At 42.9% G+C, this 17658-nt stretch overlaps 1 protein-coding gene and 1 long non-coding RNA gene across 14 annotated transcripts in view; both read right to left on the bottom strand.

The window, feature by feature from the left end:
• Positions 1-9021, bottom strand: part of SEC31A (SEC31 homolog A, COPII coat complex component) — a 56118-nt gene extending 47097 nt beyond the window's left edge. For 11 of the 12 annotated variants that reach the window (XM_060278400.1, XM_060278407.1, XM_060278405.1 and 8 more), the window contains exons 1-5: positions 8881-9021; positions 3107-3189; positions 1824-1947; positions 588-786; positions 381-476 (exon numbers count right to left, since the gene is read on the bottom strand). In XM_060278400.1, coding sequence (XP_060134383.1) covers positions 381-476; positions 588-786; positions 1824-1947; positions 3107-3185 — 498 coding nt within the window. In that variant the 5' untranslated portion in view covers positions 3186-3189; positions 8881-9021. The remainder of the gene's footprint in view (positions 1-380; positions 477-587; positions 787-1823; positions 1948-3106; positions 3190-8880) is intronic. The other variant, XM_060278397.1, reaches the window with a different exon arrangement.
• Positions 9022-14150: 5129 nt separating this feature from the next.
• LOC118084550 (uncharacterized) lies at positions 14151-16995 on the bottom strand. Of its 2 annotated transcripts, XR_004692502.2 has the most exons (3): positions 16680-16995; positions 16168-16236; positions 14151-15750 (listed from the first exon to the last, which is right to left on the bottom strand). It is a non-coding gene; the product is annotated as an uncharacterized LOC118084550 (long non-coding RNA). The 2 variants fall into 2 exon arrangements; XR_009558111.1 differs by having other exon boundaries at positions 16168-16995.
• Positions 16996-17658: the final 663 nt, after the last annotated feature.

Genomic DNA, 17658 nt, shown 5'->3' on the forward strand with positions numbered 1-17658 from the left:
AAAGCAGCCAGCTACCCTAAGTTTCACGGTTAATCAGTTCATCTCTACAATGTCCAAGCACTTTTCAGAAGGATGTATCATCACACAATTACAGGTTTCTCAAAAAGCTTTAAAGGATTCTAAGATGCTCCCTTCCACCAAAAGTATCATAAGTAGGGGAGGAGAACCTGTAAATCTCCAAGTGTAACTGGACACCCAACCTCCATCACCTGACCATTGGCCCTACTAGCAGGTGTTGATGGGAGTTTGAGTTGAGTATGCCTGGGGGACCACAGGCTCCCCACCCCGAATCATAAACAGTCTGTAAGATGACAATCGCCTCATTCTCTCGCCAACCAATCAAATGGTTTTAAGAGCTGGGCAAAATATGTGTCTTGTACCTGAGTCTTGGCTCCTGGAGTCATAGGCGTTGCAAAATTGTTCAAGTCCCATATGTAGATCTCAGACTCATTTGCACCAGAGGCAACTAGGTTTGTCTATAAAACAGAGAACACAAACTCAGGTGCATGCAGCAATAAGGACTGAATATCATCTCAAGTGCTGCTATATTAGGCACTATGATTAATGTGCAGAAAGAAAGATCTAACCTGGAAGAGGTTGACATCCAGAGCTCTAACAGGCCCTGTGTGCTTGTCTTTCTGCGCAATCACAACTTCATCTTCACCTGCCAATATTTTAGCTGGGTCATACAAGATGATGTTTCCGTTTTCGCCGCCAGCAATGAGTACCCCTGAAAGATCCCCATCAGATGCCATTCTGTCAGGACCCCAGATCAGTTTGTGATACCTGCAAAACGATGTAAGAACGTGAGAAGAAGCCTGCTGGATCAGGCCAAAGACAAAGTAATTCAATACAACGGTCTTAAGTAACCAAACCTCCAACCACAAAACAAGCAGCTGAGAGAAGCAGTGTTTTTGCTGTTTGACATTAAATTGGCCATGAAAGATTCATGGACTCTGTTCAAAATCAACACAAAGTTTTTTGACTCCTCAGGAGGAGGAGCATGGTCTTTTGCATCTATGGACACCACCTGAGAAGCAGCCATTATTAGTTCAGCACAAGTGCCACTCAAGGGGTCAGGTAGAATTATTCCCATTAGCTGAATGTACACTCAGGACAATTGTAGTTCTAGGTGAAGGAAATGCAATAGCAGCAAGGAAGGAATTCAGGGCTTTTCTGTGGGGCCAAGAGCCTTGGCACATCATAGGAACATATGATCTACAGCCCAGGGAGAAGGAAATTGGCCTTCCAGGTCTTGCAGCACTACAACCAAAGGGGGTTTGAATCCAAAAATTATGATCCCTGTTGCTTAGGGGGCCAGGGAGCTGAGAGGGAGGGTGGAGCCAGCCAGAGCAGTACAGTCAAGCTACTCCTAACCTAACTGTTAATATGCCTAAGCATGTTGCTTTTGCTAACATCTTCTCTCTCCCTCTCACTTCCAGGGAACAGCAAGTACAGGAGACACAGCAAGGACAGTAAGGCCCAGCTCTGTGTAGGGCTTTCTCTCTCTGCTGCAGCATGGAGGGTCAGCCATTGCTGAGTTATGCCCAAATGCACAGTGGCATGACAATGAAGCCAGTGGGCATAGGGCCTTGAGGCTGGATGTAAGCCACTAACAAACTTGGATAAGCAAGACTGATGGGAACTGCAGTCCAAAACATTTAGAGGGCACCAGTTTGGCGAGAGCTGGTTTATCATGGCATAAACTATCAGGAGAGAAAACCTCCAGATCTTGAAAGCTATGCCCCTTTGATTGCTAATTCTTACATCCTGAGCTTTTCATTTACATAAGCAGATAGACAGTTTTTGAAGTCTGCACATACCTATGAGTGGATGAGAAAGTGGCACAGGACTTCATATCCAGCGATGGGTCAGTCAGGTCAAGTTCAAATATTTCCAGGGAAGCACTGGTACTGAAGCTTGCATCTAACTGCTGAGCAGATGTACCTGCAGAGACATGTGAAATGCCTTACTACTGATGTACGGTAAACATAACACTTGGGAAGCCCAAAGCAACCTTGCACACTTAAGGGAAGAGATAAAACTGAATACTGTTTTTAAAAAACCTATTTTTAAAACACACAAACACATCCTCATCAGATTATGAGGATTATTTTTGCTGTTTGTGACATTACAAAACTTCCCTTTTTATATACCAGTTGCGGAATTTCTCTTGCCCTTAATAACGTTAGGAATTGTGAAGGAAAAGAAAGTATTTTAGTGCACCACAGTATAGTGTGGTGCTGAAGCCCTGCACAAACCCACTGACTCTATTAATTCTGCAATCCTGTGCACACTTAACGGGCTTTGAGCCACATAGAACACAGTTCAATGAACTAAACAGGTTTACATATCTAGGAGTCTGATTCAACAGCTATGAAAGATAATTGGGTTTGAAATGTACAGTGCAATGTACCTTTAAATACCAGCTGCTAGGGCTAAACTAGAAATAAGGCTGTTGCCTTCATGACGAGCTTATGAATACACAGAGATACCAGCTGCTGTTGAGAAAATGAACACAGATGGATGCTGGTCTCATCCAGCAAAGCAAATCTTAATTTCACATTTAGTGCAAGTTCAAGTTAAGTGTTGTAAGTCATTTGGAGACCTTTGGGTAACCAACAACTAACAAGTCTAATAAGTAACAACTACAACAACTTGAAAAAGCCAGAACAAAAGCCCCAAACAAATACAGGTAAGGGCTTTGATTTACTGGTAAACTTTTTCTTCTTTGGACTGTGATTTTTATTTTTTTCCCTACATGCTATTCTCACCATCTTTCAGCATTCAGAAGAGCAATATTTTAATCAGGGCTCAAAAAGCACTCAAAATCCCTAAATGGATGGCATAAGAACTAAATTGCCATGTCTGCAGATGTCTGAATTAATATTTCAAATCTAAGCATGCTAGTATCAGATTTTTTAAATGACCAGGTGACTGAGATTTTCCTCAACTGGGAGCTTCAACTGAAGCTGAAAGGCTGGCTCTAGAGTGCCCCCCATCCATGAAGGGCAGGGGTCCTATCACTTGCAGAGGAGAGTTCTGCTCATGGGACCTCTGGATCCAACACATGATATTTTCACATTGCAATGAAATAATAACTCACCAGTAGCCAAGTAGATGGGGTGATGGTGAGATGGACTCCATGCCTGCATGGCAGTACGGTCTATCTCTTTTAGCTTCATCCTGCTGAGAGAGTGCAATACATGGACAGAATCACTACATGAGGTGAGAAACTGGACAAAAATGAAGGCTTGACACACACTGCTCTTAACCCAAAACTGTTCGTAGGAGGGGGCGATATTTAAATCCTTCTGATTGTAAGAATAAAGTCCAATTTTTGTGTCAAAGTAGTCTTCAGAATATTCACCAATATTAAGAAAAGAAATCCTAACAGAGTTTAAATCAGTAGACCACAGTGGTAGCTCCTCGCTTGTGGAATGCTCTTCCCAGGGAGTTCATATTCTGTTCCAACTGCTCTGGCCCAAAGTCAGGTTGGGTTTGGAGTAAGCAAAGACTCAGAAAACTGTCTAAGCTGAGAGCTATAATGCAGCTCACAAACAAACAAACAAACAAAACAAACACACCTAATCCTCACATGGCACTCTGGTATGAATGATATTTCTTCGCTGTCCTCCTCACAAACAGCTTCATTCAAAACCAGGAGTTCTTGCATGGCTCAATACCAACAGGGCATGTGGCTCTGAAGCTCTATACAGTGGTACCTCTACTTACGAATTTAATGCGTTCCGAACGCACATTCGTAAGTCAAAAAAAATTGTAAGTCGAATCCCATAGGAATGCATTGGGAGAAAAAATAAGTCGAAGCAACCCTATCTAAAAATTCGTAAGTAGAAAAAATCCTATCTAAACCACATCCAAGATGGCGGGCGGAGCTCCGTTTGTAAGTAGAAACATTCGTAAGTAGAGTTATTCGTAAGTAGAGGTACCACTGTATATGAAACTGACAGTGACGTTTTCCTGTTCATTTTTGATTAGCAGCAAGCTGCCAAACAAATTGTGGTTGGTTATGGCTTCTTTGAAACAAGTTGAGTAGAAACCATGGTTTATGAAGCTAGCTTCTTTTAACAAACCATAGTTCATATTAACCACAGTTTAAGGTTCAGATAGAATGCTAAACTGTGGTTAAGCAAAGCTTGCACATTCCTTCCAGTGGCCATGCCAGGTGACACAATGCAACAGCAAAGTTTTTTGTTATTGTAACCTGTTCTGTGCACGTAACCCCTGTATAAGTGGGGAGACACCTGTGAAAGAAAGGGGATTTTGACTAAACTTCAGGAAGAACTTCCTGACAGTTAAGACCTGTTTGATAGAGGAACGGACTCCCTTGGGAGGTTGTGGACTCTCCCTTTGCTGGACATTTTTAAAGAGGTTGGGTAGCCACCAGAGATGGATGCTTTAGTTGAGATTTCTGCACTGAAGGGGGTTGGATTAAGATGACCCTCACTGTCCCTTTCAACGCTATGATTCTATAGAATGCTGGCATGCATTCATTTATTAGAAGAAACTGCAAGCAAGTTCTGGAATACCGTTTTCCAAAATTCTACCTCCAGATTTCCACCTAAGTGCCAGCGAAAAGGACAACGTGGCCATCACTCTGATGGCCAACTGCCCAGAATTTTGTTCCAACCACAGCTTCCTCTTAAAACGCTTTAACTAAAACCTTAAACTGGAACTGTGTGATCATGCCACAAAGCTTTAATTAGAACTAGAAACAAGAAGAAAGAAGAAAGTGTAAAACAGAAAGTACCGCAAAACTTTCAGATAAGCATCTCTCAGAAAGTACTTTCGAGGATTATTTGCCAACTGCTCAAACTGATATCATCAATGTTGAGTCTCTCTACTCCCTTTTTGCTGTCTCCTAACCAGAAACCCTGTCATTCTTATAGGAGCACAGCATTGAAGGAAAGGATTAATATTTTTTAAAAACTATGTCTTGTGTGAATGTAGTCTCAGCAACAGCCTTTTTCCATAGCAAGGAAACTGAAGTGACTGTACCCCAACTGTGGAATGCTGTAACCACAGAGGCTCATCTAGTGCCCATGTTGTGGTCTTCTTGGTACCTGGTGAACAAACTTTTGATTTTCCCTTGCTTTTCACTACTGGTGCATTTTCAATACCAATGCTGTTCTCTGTGATTGTTTTTTAAAAACAACACAGGCTAATCTCTCGCTCAGTGTTAGATATTCCCTGGGCACAAAGTTGGCGACTGACATCTCCATCGAGTCAGTTTAAAAACCTCTGTCTCAGTCCATAGTTAATTCCATTTCCATTTCTACTGTATGAGTTTATCCTTCTTGCACAAAGGGACAAGTGAACTGTTGCAAGAGCAAGCTAAAGTCAAGCAATGTAGTTGAGATCATAGAATTGTAGCACTGTCTTATATATCTGTATCTGACAAAGTGTGCATGCACACGAAAGCTCATACCAAAATAAAAACTTAGTTGGTCTTTAAGGTGCTACTGAAGGAATTTTTTTATTTTGTTTCGACTCAGACCAACACGGCTACCTTCCTGTACTTATATATCTGTGGTTTTGACATTGTTCTAGCTCATTTGTCCAGCTTCTGGTTTCAACATCTTACACGTTGTGCGGAATCTATCAAAATCCTGTGTGCTATTATGCTAAGAAAAGTTGAGGCAATACAATATGTTGTTATGTGTATATTGTACTGTATGTGTTCTCTGGTACCAATCCTGCAACAGCTAACCACACCACTTCTTCATGTCAAGTACCGTACAGCTTTTAAAGTCACACTTCCTGAAATGAAGAATTTTATACAAATCATGCAATAGGAATCTAGGTGTGAGCTGCAGCCCTAGTCTAAACAGTGAAAATGGAAGCTGATCTGGAACCAATGAAGAAATATCATTTGGAAGCAACCATAGCATCTTCAATATTCACTTTTCTTGAATAGTGACTGTTCCTAATTCTGCACATGCCTACTTCCTCTTCAACTTGGGCATGGACAGCCAGCATGGTGCCTTTATTTGGGTGTTAGATTATGACAGGCCAAGGCTCAAATCCTCATTCAATCATGAAGCTCACTGGGTGACCAGCCTAACCTACCTCACAGGCTTGTTGTTAGGATAAAGTGGGGAAGGCGAGAACCATGCCCACTACCTTGAGCTCCTTGGAGGAAGGATGGGGTATAAAGACACTAAATAAATAAAATATTACCTTTGTCCGCTTAGTGCTGGACAAATTGCAAGTCCTCCAAAGAATTCAGAAAAATAATACTGTGCAGTACTGGACAGATATTTCCATTACTGAACTTTCAAAGTATCACTGCAGCCCTGTCTCCTGCTAGTCCTAGAGATACAGAGTTCACAACCTTCCACGGTGTCCAGCTACACAGAAAGCTATTACTTTGCACTGTAACCTTTGATACTAACACAGCAACAAAGGAAGTGCTGCCTCTCATTACGAGAGATTAATAAGCAAAAGGGACCCAAGGTTACTGTATCCTAACTGGTATCTCTTGAAATCTGTAGACATCAAACTTTGCAGACTTGGGACCTCACTTTAATCCAAACATGCATTTGGGAACCCATTTGTTAATTTTTAATCATCAATTTGTATAGCGGTAACGCTGCTGATGTGCATAGCTGCCAAGTTCTCCCTTTTTTTAAAGGGAAATTCCCTTATGCTGAATAGGCTTCCTCGTGAGAAAAGGGAAAACTTGGCAGCTATGCTGATGTGACCCAACCTAGCTCAGGCTTGCAACTCAGTAATGGATCCCAATTTACCGTTGAAGATCACTGATAAGCCACCATGGTTAAGAAGCAGATCTCTCCTAAGAATATACAAGTCTGCATGCAAACCCTCTTGCTACCAACTACAAATACAACATCAATGCCACATACACACGATTACACTCTTCTTGTCCCATGGTAATTAATCCAAAACTAACAAACTCCTAATTTTTGTATTAACATACATTACAGTCTGCCATTCAACAACTTACACTGAAATGTGTGTTTATCTGTGATATTACTAGCAACCTGATATCCAAAAAACTGCAGCTTTGAAAGGTTCAGCCCACCATCTTGATTCAAAATGGTATCCTACTGTATCCAAACACAGATGAAAACCTGCTGCTTGACCCGGGAACCACTGTGCAAAATTTGATTACAGTATCGTAAAAGATGTACAAACTCATACCGAAAAACAACTTTCCTTTTTTTTAAAAAAAAATACATTTTATTCCAATTTTCCAAATTCAACAAATTAACAAAACCAATCTTTTATACAAAATCTTATATTCACATCTTTTACCTTGCTCCGCCGAGCTATGACTTCCCCCCCTCCCTTCCACATATTTACTCCAGTCTTTTTGAAACCTTGTCTCCCCCTGGTCACGAATCTTGCATGTCAATCTAGCAAGTTCAGCATAGTCCATCATTTTTGTCTGCCACTCCACAATTGTAGGTAATTCCTGTAATTTCCATTTTTGGGCTAACAAAGTCCTAGCCGCGGTTGTTGCATACATAAACAGTGTTTGATCTTCTTTTCTAATCTCTCCTACCATTATTCCTAACAAAAATGCTTCTGGTTTTTTTGGAAAAGTATATCTAAACATCTTTTTCAATTCGTTATATAAACTTTCCCAAAATCTTTTAACTTTTTCGCATGTCCACCACATATGATAAAATTCACCATCTTTCTCTTTACATTTCCAGCAACTTTTGTCACTCATTCTATACATTTTAGCTAATTTAACTGGAGTTAAATACCATCTGTACATCATCTTATATACATTTTCTTTCAAGGCAGTACATGCTGTAAATCTTAAAGTTTGATTCCATAATTTCAACCACGCATCATATTCAATATTATGCCCCAAATCTTTTGCCCACGAAAAACAACTTTCCAAAATACACTGCAGGGAGCAATTAACATTTTGCCATTTGATCACTAGCCTTATCTTTGCTGTGCCCTCCAAGGGTGGTAGGTACAGTCTAAATTAAGTGGTCCTGAATAAAAGTGCCACTTTGTGTACAAACGGTAGGAAACCCTTCTGAGGCCTTGCAGAAAATATCAGCGGCACACTCAAGATCGCCGAGAGATTTTAAACACTGTAATCAACTGACTCTACAGCTTCCAGTATGTATTTCAAGACAATCGGAGAATAGGCTAAAACTTAAATCTGAAGGCCTTGTCATGGTACACTGGCTGTAGAAGAGGGCAATTTATGCAGTATTTCCATGCGTGCTTAAGTTGTTGAAGCCAGGATCCTAATTTTCAAGTATGGAACTAGGGAAGGGAGCAGCAGCTCCTTCAGGTGTACGAACGCAAAAAATATTGATGCAACAGTATGATTTTGCTGATATGCTGTTTCTCCAACCCAAATCTTGTGCTTGCCTAGAAAGGGGAAAGGCGTGGAAAGGCTAAACTCGGGTCGATCCCCGAGGGGTTTGGAAAACCCGCTGCTCCCTCGAGGGGGGAGCGAAGGTGCTCAGCCAGACGCACCCCCGACCCGAGGCAACAAAAGGGGGCCGCAGTGCTAAAAATGCAGGGAGCCACATCCAGCTCGCACGAAATCCCATTATGTATTTGCATCTCCGAAAAAGTGGGGAGGGAGAAGCCTCTTGTTAAAACCACCACGCCTAAACCGGGAGCCCCCGCTTTTTGCAAAAAATAAAAAATAAACGAGGAGGGTGGGCGATGTGGATCCCTCGCCTCCTTTTCTCGGCCGCCTCGCAATGCCAAGTTATGGCTGCAATCCTATGAAAGGCGAGTCGCCAGGATGCGGCGCAAAACGAGAACTGGGCCGAGTTTAAAGGGAAGCCGGTGGGCTGGGGGACCCCAACCCGCCGCCGCCGCCGCCCTCCCTTGGGTCTCCCAAGCTCCTCTCACCTGCTCGCCGGTCTCCCTCGGCCAGGAAAGTCAAGGCTGGGCTGCGGCCTCCTCCTCCTCCTCCGCCCGTAGAGCCCCAAGCTCCAACCCGCTCGGGCTTCAACGTGGCAGCCGGAGCACCGCCTCCATGCCGCCGGCTTCCGGGACGAAGTGGCACCCGCCCGCCGCTGGGGCTGGGCCTGCCTGGGAGGAGAGGAAGGAAGAGGAGGAGGAGGAGGAAGAAGCCGACGAAGGGCCGCTCGCCACGCCGACGCCTCTGAGGGGAGAAGCCGCCACGGGCGACGCGCGCCGAGCGTCCTCTAGGCCGGAGGGGCTCCAAGTTTCTCTACTGGCTTTCGGAATACAGTAAAGATTTGCTCACGGCAAGCCGAGGGTGTACATATACATGTGTGTGTGTATGTGTATATGTATGAGTGTGTATATGTATGTGTGCGCGCGTGCGCGTGTATACACATATATATATATACACACACACATATATGGATATAAACACCCTCAGAGTATATATGTAAAAAAAAAACCACCCTCGGCTTGCCACGAGCAAATCTTATATATCAAAGTATATATTACTGTATATACTTTTATATATAGGGTGGATTTGAATCGATTTAAATCACGATTTAAAACACTAGTAAGACTTGATTTATTTATTTTTATTTTTCTTTACAGAAAGACTCATTCTTGCTGGTATAATCTTAATATTTACAACCAGAGGAAGGTTTCATTTTTGGAATAATAAATTTTCAGAGTAGTTTTTACAGTTCTATCGAAAATTACTGATTTACAGTCATACCTTGACATCCGAACGCTTTGACTTCCGAAGGTTTCGACTTCCGAAGTCGACAACCCCCGGAAGTCCTTTCGCCCCGCCTGCCCGGCGCACGCGTTCTACACATGCGCAGAAGCGCGAAACCGCGCTTTGTGCATGTGCCGTAGCAACGCTTCGACATCCGAAAACCTCGACTTACGAAGACGGCCGCGGAACAGATCGTCTTCATAAGACGAGGTACCATTGTAGTTATACTATTAGAAATACATGGACAGATAATTATGAAATTATTGTAACTTACATAGAAAACTATCTTTAGAAAGATTTTTCCTGCAAAAGCATCTTATTTTAAAAATCCGATTAATTTTTTAAAAAAACTTCCGATTTTAAAATTTATTTAGTATTTTTAAATCATTGATTTTTATCCACCCTGATATACTCTGATAGAAGCCACTCCTAAACAAAACTGCTTTATAATATTGACCCTAGAGGGCAAAGCCTCCCAACATTTCTTCTTTTAAAACAGGAATGTCCTACTCCATCATCATGGCAATGGCTCAAGAGCCATGGGATCTCATCATCATCTTCATTATACTGTATTTATACCCCACCCATCCAATTTGGGTTGCCCCAGCCACACTGGGCAGCTTCCAGCAGCTATAAAAAATATATAACTGCTCAGCCTTAACAAAACCTTAAAACACTTCCCTCTACAGGGCTGCCTTCAGTTGGCTTGGGGGGGGGGGTCGCATAAATCCATATCCTCCGTTTTTCCTGTGAAAATTAGGGTTGTCCGACGCAGGTGGCGCTGTGGTCTAAAAAACCACTGAGCCTCTTGGGCTTGCCAATTGGGGCTTGCCAATTGGAAGGTCGGCGGATCGAATCCCCACAAGAGTGAGCTCCCATTAAAGGTAAAGGTAAAGGGACCCCTGACCATTAGGTCCAGTCGTGACCGACTCTGGGGTTGCGCGCTCATCTCGCATTATTGGCCAAGGGAGCCGGCGTATAGCTTCCAGGTCATGTGGCCAGCATGACAAAGCCGCTTCTGGCAAACCAGAGCAGCACATGGAAACGCCGTTTACCTTCCTATTTATCTACTTGCATTTTGACGTGCTTTCGAACTGCTAGGTTGGCAGGAGCTGGGACCAAGCAACGGGAGCTCACCCCGTCACAGGGATTCGAACCGCCGACCTTCTGATCAGCAAGCCCTAGGCTCAGTGGTTTAACCACAGTGCCACCTGGGTTTAACCACAGTGCCACCAGAGCTCCCATTACTCTGTCCCAACTCCTGCCAACCTAGCAGTTCAAAAGCATACCAGTGCAAGTAGATAGTAAATAGGTACCGCTCCAGTGGGAAGGCAAATGACATTTCCGTGCGCTGCTCTGGTTTCGCCAGAATTGAAACCACAGGCGGTATGCTGGCCACATGACCCGGAAAAAACTGTCTGTGGAAGCGGACAAATGCTGGCTCTCTTGGCCTGTAAAGCGAGATGAGTGCTGCAACCTCAAAGTCGTTCACGACTGGACTTAATTGTCAGGGGTCCCTTTACCTTTTTAAAGGAAACCCGGACATTCTGGGATCAGAATCAGCTTCTGTAAATCTGAGACTGTCCGGATTCATTCCCAAAATGTAAAAATCATTCCTGAAATATAAACAAGCCTCTTAAGGTGTGAGCTCACTCACCCTTTGAGAACCATTGCTCTAGGTCAGGCATAGGCAACCTTGGCTCTCCAGATGTTTTGGAACTACAACTCCCATGATCCCTAGCTAACAGGGCCAGTGGTCAGGGATCATGGGAGTTGTAGTTCCAAAACATCTGGAGAGCCAAGGTTGCCTATGCCTGCTCTAGGTGATGGGTGTGTTATATGTGTTCATGGGTGTTATATATATACTGTATATAGCAGCAGGGACCCAGGTGGCGCTGTGGTTAAACCAGTGAGCCTAGGGCTTGCTGATCAGAAGGTCGGCGGTTCGAATCCCTGTGACGGGGTGAGCTCCCGTTGCTTGGTCCCAGCTCCTGCCAACCTAGGAGTTTGAAAGCACGTCAAAATGCAAGTACTGTAGATAAATAGGAACCGCTAGAGCGGGAAGGTAAACGGTGTTTCCGTGTGTTGCTCTGGTTCGCCAGAAGCGGCTTTGTCATGCTGGCCACATGACCTGGAAGCTACCCTGTTTCCCCCTTTTTAATACGTAGTCATAAAGTAAGCCATGGCAGGGTTTTTAAGTATTTGAGAAATATAAGACATACCCCGAAAATAAGCCATACTTCCGCGCCGCGGAAACCAACCTCCACAGGCACCTCCACTCACAGAGTCACTCCATGCAGTCAGCACTGCAGGAGCGCGATCAGCTATGAAGAGGTGCTCCAAGAGCTCCGCTTAACAGCTGATCGCGCTCCCGCCTTGCTGGCTGCATCCCCGCGCTCTGCCTTCTCGTCCACCGCCATCCCTGCCACTTCCATGCTTGCCGCCACTGCTGGGCTCACTGCTTCTTCCTTGCCTGGCCCGGCCAAGGAGCTTGGAACGCCCTGCAGCGGCGGGCGGAGCGCATGAGCCAGCGGCCTCTGCCTGGCCCGGCCAAAGACGCCTGCCACCCTGCCACCCGGAACTGGGGGCTGCTGCAGCGCCGAGCACTCAAGACAGCCCAGCAGCGCCCTGAGCCAGCGGCCTGAACCGTAAAAACCGTACCGGTAATAAAAAAATAAGACATCCCACCGAAAGTAAGCCACCCTGTGTTTTTTGAGGGGAGAAAAGTTATAAGACGGTGTCTTAAAAAGGGGGAAACACGGTATACACCGGCTCCCTCGGCCAGTAATGCGAGATGAGCGCACAACCCCAGTCGGTCACGACTGGATCTAATGGTCAGGGGTCCCTTTACCTTTATATACTGTATATCATAACCTCTGCACATGTGCAGAGTGCATTTACTTCCCCACTGCAGCTAGTTCAGAAAAGCACTGCTGAATGGGCCAAAGGCTTAGCCCAACACTGTTTTTGAAGGTCAGTGCCTCAGGGAACCCCACAAGCAGACCATTAAGGCAGCCAGGCACAGCTAAATGATTTTAAGACCCTGGACTTTAATGTTTATTTAGAATCACGGTATCTGATGTACTAGGCTGACTGGTTTGGCCACTCGGGGCCCGCCCAAGCAGGAGTTTGAACTTCAGTCCAACACTGCAGTGGGTGTACGTTGGAGTCTGCACATAATTTGCACGTTAGTTATCTTTCAGGAGGCAGCATGTTATGTGGGGTTGGAGGAGAGGCTGCTCTTCTGACAGATATGTACTGTAAGGTTTGTGTGCAGGTCTAACTGCAGACTAGTGTTCTTTTGTTTTAAGTAGTTTGCCACTGATACACTTCCAGATATAGGCAGGTAGCCGTGTTGGTCTGCTGTAGTCGAAACAAAATAAAAGGAATTTTTATTTTTATTTTGTTGATACACTTCCGACACACTTGTGGCTGAAATCCTATGAATCCCCTAAGTTGCATTGAACTTCTGTTTAAATATGACTAGTACGGGAGAGAGTCTCACTCTTACCCTTTTCCGAAGGCTGCATGCATAATCTTGAGCAGGAACAGACAAGTGACACTTGCATTTTTCCATTTACATGAAATGTTGGTAGTTCCGAGGAACCCATGCTAGAATAGACTTCTGAAATAGCTACTCCATGATTCATATAAAAGGCAACACAAGGTGTTCTCATTCACTAGGATCTTTGGCATCAATTTTGCTAACAACCTGATCATAAGAATCTAGCACCCCATTTTCCACAGTAACAAAGAGGAACCCCACAAACCAGATACAAAGCTTACCAATCTGTGAGACCTGCCCTCTTATCCAATCACTAAATTTACAGTACTCAGAATCCATTTTCAATGCAGAATAAGCAGCCATTTCTTTACTTACACAAATGTACCGTATGCGTTTCAAATACAGTGGTGCCTCGCTTAACGAATGCCCTGCTTAACGAAATTTCCGCTTAACGAAAGGTTTTTTCTAGTGGAGGTTGCCTCGCTAGACGAATTCGTTTTATGAAAAATTCGTCTAGCGAATCGCGGTTTCCCATAGGAATGCATTGGAATTCAATTAATGCGTTCCTATGGGCAAAAAAAAAATCAAAAAAATCAATGCATTCCTATGGGATTCGCTAGACGAATTTTTCGTTATAAGAAAAGACCCGTGGAACGAATTACATTCGTCTAGCGAGGCACCACTGTACAGTACTATGAATTACAAAGATTAAGCCAACACACATGTTCAGTTCTGTGCTGAAACATTGTTTCAGCAAGCCTACTCAGTCCCATAATTTAGTTATACAGCTATTTGTATGATTGTAACTGTGATTATGGTATTATGTATATTTGTTTTTCAATATACATTGTGGATTTTAGCTACCTTTTAGCTACAATACTTTGTATATCATGTAGAAAGCTCTCTGAACAGGCAGTCTTTAAATCTGCTAAACAATAGACACACAAATAAATATTTATAGAAAGTAAAAGTACAAAAAATATCTAAAACCCACAGCTGGGCAAAGCATTGCATCCTGACTAATTCTGTCCTTGTTTTTCCTTTCCTCCTGTCCTTGTGTACCATCATACCACACTTTAATGACAATTTGTTTTATACTACCCAACTGTACATGTTATTTCAGATTCTCCCAAGTACTTTGAATACATCATCTAACATATCTGCCAGTTCCACAGCTGGGATATTAGTAAAATATATTTAATAAAATTTAGACTGCTAGTTCTGTTTCCTAGGCACAAACTAGAAATCAAGCCACAAGACTTCATTGAAGGTCCAAGTATTTATTTATATTCATACAAAAGGAAGATCAGTATACAAAATGTGTCCTACAGAGATTGGTCAAAAGTTATACTTTTATAATGATTTCCCCTTTTCCTTTTTTCCATTTGGTCCAGATATTATTCTGTTCATTCCACGCTTTCTGAGAGGCTCTTCTTTTATTTTTAGAATTTATTTTAGCATTTTCAATTTTACATACAATAAGCAAAAGAAAAATAAACACAATATAAACATAAAATCCCCTTTGAGTTCCCTCCCCGCCCCTCGTTGTGGATCCTCATCTAATGATTTTCTCTCTGCATCTCTTCTGTAACTCTATTATTATAAATCCTTTGCCAATCCATAGTACAAATTTTTACAAGTTTTCTGTCAAACCTACCAATGAATGTAATTATTTACAATAATTTTTCAAGTAAACTATAAACTTTTCCCATCATTTATTAAAGCCAGCCTCTTCCTGGTTTCTAATTATTCTTGTAAGTTTTGTCATTTCAGCAGAATTCATCAATTTTACCTGCCACTCTTCCTTAGTCAGAATTGTGACTTCTTTCCATCTCTGGGGATTTCCCCTTTTTTTGCTTGGTCATTTATCCACTCGATCCTCCACACGAGTGAATCAATTCACAGAAATCAAGACAGCAAATACCCAAACCACCCAAAAATCCAGCAGGAAATCATAATTTTCTCAAGACACTTGAAACACGCAGGAAATGGCTTTTAATTAGTAACCTCTATTTCAAGAGCTCAGGATTAATTTTGGACACAACCGTTAAAAATGAACTTCCCTCTCTAGCATGCTCACTGTGGTAGTGGTACACCTCTACCTATCTTTTAAAAAATACTGGTTGGTGGGAAAATAAATAAAAGCACAGTATGCTACTGCTGAAGCTAAAGCTGCTTATATGGGAAAACTATATGGGAACTATTACATACTGTACACTGTTCCAAATACCTAAGAGAGCAGGGTACAAATGTTATATAACATGCACATATCTAAAAAAAACTTTATGTGCGTCAACTATGCACAATACTTTCTACCCATCTGGGCAAACCCAATAGTACATGTTCATATGGACACCATGTTTTAATAGGAAAACATGAATACAGTATGATAACAGCAGTACTTTTTTCAGCTACCCAAGACCACAGGATTGTAGAATAACAAACCATGCCCCCCCTGCAACTCAGATCTACTTGCATGGACAAGAGGTTCATGAGTATTAGCTCTTAATTTCGCCATTTTTACAAATGCTTTAAATGTTACCTGATTATCCTGGAAGATTCTTTATGCCTGAAAGCAGGAAAATGAATCATAATTAAGTAAATATCAAAAGATAGCTAGAGATGTAATAAATACAATGTTCAAGAATCTGATATGTTACTTTAAATCCTGTGTCCTCATCTTCATGAATAGTAATCACAGCAAATCATGATGTGAACAGCAAAAAAAGGTTTAATCACCGGACACTAGGCAAGTACCAGCAGAAATGAAAAATAAACCTACAATACTGATGTTGAAGTCTACATGCAATCATGTTCAATTTCGGAGCTTTTAAAAAAAGTAGATTCCACACATTTTAAGGATACTACTTTGTACTAAAACTTGCATAAACCAGCAAGGAAAATGAACACTTTTTATGACACTGGTGAGTCTTCAAAATATAAAAGTACAAAACCTATGCCAAATGAAGTTCAGAGCAAGTCATACCTCAATAGGTTTGGGACTCCTTGTTGTCATTAAGTCCCCATCTATGGAAAAAGCAATTCTCCTTTCCCTCTGCAAAACAAAAAAGGGAACATAAAACACATATTACGACTACCTGTGAGTCTTATCATAAGTGGGGGTGCATCTTCAAGCAACATTACAGAGGTCTCACTGCTGCCTCCAATGTACTGAGTAACCAGGAGCACTAATATTCCAAGCTTGAAGAACCAGTATTGAGTTCTGTCTTAGGAAGTTATGCCTTCTTGGCTATGAATGTTGCCAGGCAATTTTTACCAAGTACTGTAATTTCTTCCAGCCAGATGGGCAGGGTTTAAATAATAACTTATAAATAAATGACAAATTATGATGTTGATTATTCCTAACGTCTCCTGTTGCTACAAAGGGAAAATTTGAAGGATTGGGGTGGTGGGGAGTTAGGAGTTATGACGAGAAAGCAACCACAGTACCGGTACGTACTAGCAAGACTCTCCCTTAACCAGAAGAAATGGACCCACCTCATCACAGTGAAAAGTTCCTCTCAAGCCTATAGATATGAAGGTCTGGAAAGGAATACAGAAAACGGAGTGGGGGTCCCCAGCTTCCCCCAATAAATTGGAAAAAAATGTTTTGGGTATTTCCCCCCCCCGGCAATTTTTCAAGTGCCTCTCACTAGACTCCAAATTAGTAGCAATTAAATACATTTAAATTAGGGGGAAGAGGAAAATAACAACAGTAGTCATAATAATCGTCCGCCCACCCCGATAAATGAGCCTACTAGTACAAAGCTACTGCAAACCCGCCATATTCTACTGAGAGACCCGCACTCCACCAAAGACGAAACCCGAAAGGAATTCAAGTGCCGAAACACGCGGCTATAGCCAACCTCGTGCCTAGCGCGGCCGTGCTCTCATTGGCTCTTAGCCGTACGCTGCTTTTGATTGGGTCCTGATATCCTCTTTCGCTTCCGGTACGTTTTTAGAATGATAGAAAGGGAAAACAACCAATCGGAAGTACGGAGCCTTAAAGGAGAACTCACCAATGAGAAGATCTTATATATATATATATATATGTATATGGAGAGGGAGTGCGAGCCAATCAGAAAGGGCTTCTTACAAGGAAGGGGAGCCAATAAGGAAAACGGAATCCGCGAGGGCGGCGGTTTGAAGGCCTTTCAACGAACGGTGGCGAGCACGTAGAACTACGAACCATGTAGACTTGTGTGCACGATCCTCCTTGACGCGGGGGGTTTCCGAAACCCACTCGTGCTTTCCGTTCGATAGGGCTCTCACCACAAAGATGCCGAGCCCTAGAGCGACGCCTCTCTGAGCCCAACGTGAGGGAGCAGGGGAAAATATTATTACAGTACAGTATAAGATGTCTGTGACGTCCAGGAAGGAAGCAGTGTGGCCTTGTGGCTACGGGGTCGGACTCTGACCCTGGGAGACCAGGAGGTGGCGCCAGTCACTGCTTATCTCGGCCTGTCCTCCTACATCA

The sequence above is a fragment of the Zootoca vivipara genome, chromosome 9 (genome assembly GCF_963506605.1).
Source record: "Zootoca vivipara chromosome 9, rZooViv1.1, whole genome shotgun sequence".
Lineage (NCBI taxonomy): Eukaryota > Metazoa > Chordata > Lepidosauria > Squamata > Lacertidae > Zootoca > Zootoca vivipara.